Source organism: Austrofundulus limnaeus, unplaced genomic scaffold (assembly GCF_001266775.1).
Source record: "Austrofundulus limnaeus strain Quisiro unplaced genomic scaffold, Austrofundulus_limnaeus-1.0 Scaffold178, whole genome shotgun sequence".
NCBI lineage: Eukaryota > Metazoa > Chordata > Actinopteri > Cyprinodontiformes > Rivulidae > Austrofundulus > Austrofundulus limnaeus.
This window is the reverse complement of record NW_013952580.1, coordinates 674,595-677,429: the sequence shown is the minus strand read 5'-3', so window position 1 is coordinate 677,429 and position 2,835 is coordinate 674,595. Positions and strand designations below refer to the sequence as shown.

Sequence of the window (2,835 nt, the reverse complement as noted above, 5' to 3'; positions counted from 1 at the left end):
ATTTATTTATTTATTTATTTATTTATTTATTTATTTATTTATTTCCGGCCAGGTTCGATTTTTAATAAGGACTAAATTCTGAGGTGACAGTTATATTCGATAAAATAGTAAATAATCGCACAAAAATCTGATCATTTCAACCCAAAAACAATAAACAGAATTAGGCCAAATTAATCCTTGACAAGTCCATTTAAATTTTAATTTAGAAGAAATACTTGAGACGTAAACCTTTCAGTTCAGCTGATATGAGCAACGGCTGTGTTCGATCAACCGAAAGCACATTTTCATTTTGTTGCCTAAAAGGCTGAGGAGTCTGAGGCTCTCATAAGCGATCTGCCAGGAGAAGAAAACACACACCAGGGTTAACAGGAAAATGTAGAGGCAGTTGGAGGACATCAGCTGTGGGACCTGCAGCACATTTCACCTGTGAAGCGTCACAATCAAAAGGAGAACTACATTTCCCCACGAGGTCATATTCAAAAACTGTGGTCCGGGATGGTTTGAATATTAAGAAGAGCAAGATAGTTCTCATGCCTGCTGTCTGCAAAGATTGTGTTTCCTCTTTCCTCCGCCGCTGCAACGCAACAGATCTGAGGCCTGTGGCTCTCTCTCTGCCTGCAGAGAGCTGCGAGACGCACGCAGCTCCAAAGCCAWGCAGGCATTTTGTGTTCATTAGCACCCGGATCAACAGACTATCAGGGGCTGTTTAGAGATCAAGACCGAGAGCAATTACTGGCAAGCAGCAGAATCCTCCACGTGTTTAAGTATTTTTACAAAGCAGCCTAATTAGGCTCCAGRTTTCCAATCGTTTTCTCTCTTTCTCTCCTTTTTTCTTCGCCCCCTAATCTCACTGGAGAAACTCAATCCATGTCCCGAGCACAAAAGTAGCGTTATGGCATTAAGGTAAAAAGAAAAAAATAAACACTGGGGGGTTAAAGAAAAAAAATAAAGTAAATAAATAAAACGTATATATTTTTTATTTTTATTGTTTGTTTATGCTTTTATTATTTACAAGCTAAAAATACAATATTATATTTATGGAAGTAAAATCCGTATAAAAATGTATTTTATTTTGTTTAAAGACATAACTTTTGTGTTTTGAATAAAATGTTTTATTTATTTATTTATTTATTTTTTGATAATGTGTGGCCTTGGACGAATACCTCCGACGTTCTCGTGGAATTGTAATGAAGTGTGAATAAATAAATAAATAAATAAATAAATAAATAAATAAATAAATAAATAAATAAATGCTCAAAGGCCTGCAAACACGTGTGCAGAATGTAAACAACATAAACGCTAAAACCAAATGCGCAAAAATGTTTTTAAGCTGCTATAAATAAGTTTATAAATTATGTCTCTAAATCTACACAATAATTTTTGTCAAACAAATAAATTAACAACCACTAAAATTATGCTGAAGGCCTTCGCAGATTCCTCTTTAATGTGTTGTTGATAATAACATAAACAAAGCAATGACTCGTGTTAAACGCTGAAAGAAATAAGAAGTTCATTCATCTCAGACCGGGGCGACATAAATAAAACACGATGGATGAATCAATGCAGCATCAATAAACAAAATGTCAGACAGTAAACATTCTTCACAACAACACCGCTCACGTTCGCCCAAACTGAATGCATGATTTTTTTTCTCTCCACGCGTGACGCGCGCAGCAGTCCCACTCTGAAGGCAGAAGGTATGGACGCTTTCAGGACACTATTGATTGGCGTTCCCTGGAGGAGGAACCGTGCAGCAGTCCGGTGGGCCTGGGGCYAAACGMGTTTGCGATATCTATCAGGATTGACTGGGACTCATAATAATAATAAAAAAAGAAAACAAATCTTCATTAAAATATTGCCCTCGTGCCAAATTCGCATCTCGGCGTCTTGTGTTTTGCAGGCGGGAGGACTGAGCGCGCTGTGCGCCGCTGTGAGCCGAGCAGCAGCAGCGGTGCCACAGCGCCCACTATTTCTGAAAGCGGGAATGTTATTTCACAAGACCTGGAACGGCTCTATAAAAAAAAAAAAAAGTTGCTATCCATTTCGACAACTTTCTTGCCAGCTTCTGGGGGAGGAAAAGAGGGGAAATCTGCGGGTCAAAGGAACCCCGCCGACAAGCCGACAAAACAGGCAACAAATATATAGAAGTCCGAGCGGAGATGTGGACCCGTGTTTATCTGACCTTTTTTTTTTTTTTTAATTTTGAAAGCACTGAGAAGAATTGAAAGCACCGGCGGCGTTTCTCATCACGCGTGAAACTTTTTGACACTGGAAACAGCGCGTGCAGGGGAGCGAGAGCAGCAGAACTGGAGCGACTTTTTTTTTTAAAGTTAAAAAATGTGTTTGTCCTTCGACAAAGAGTCGCTTTAACGCTATAAGAAAATGACATGGACACATGGTGAACATGTCCCGAGCCGGGAGTTTGGAGCAGGCGGCTGATCGCGGTAAGAAGTAGGAAGAGAGAGGAGGAAAAACACACACACACACACATACACACACACGCACACACACAAAACGAGACCTACTTTTGGCCAGTTTTCTCGCCCTCGCCTTGGATCTCATCTTGTCGGCTTGTAGATTCCTYTCGTCGTCCTCCGTGAGCCCAGAAGCAGCAACAACACTATCTTCATCTCACCAGCATTGTCAGTTTGGACACCTTCGCACATGCGCACAGGCCATTCAATCTGACACCCTCGCCCGGGCCAAAAAAACTTTCCAATGTATTCATCATCATTACTTTTTTCTCTCTTTTTTTTTTGTCCTATCGTCTCCCCTTTAGATCACTTATCTCTTCCCCTCCTCCTCCTCCTCTTCCTCCTCCTCCTCCTCCTCCTC

The 2,835-nt window shown here is 40.6% G+C and overlaps 1 protein-coding gene across 1 annotated transcript in view; it reads right to left on the bottom strand.

Moving 5' to 3' along the window:
- The window catches only part of LOC106524186 (PR domain zinc finger protein 16), a gene marked incomplete at its 5' end in the record, with an annotated part of 159,060 nt that extends 156,457 nt beyond the window's left edge, over positions 1 to 2,603 (bottom strand). The window contains 1 exon segment of the mRNA XM_014017894.1: positions 2,526 to 2,603. Within this exon segment, the coding sequence (XP_013873348.1) occupies positions 2,526 to 2,603 (78 nt within the window).
- Between the last annotated feature and the right edge of the window lie 232 nt (positions 2,604 to 2,835).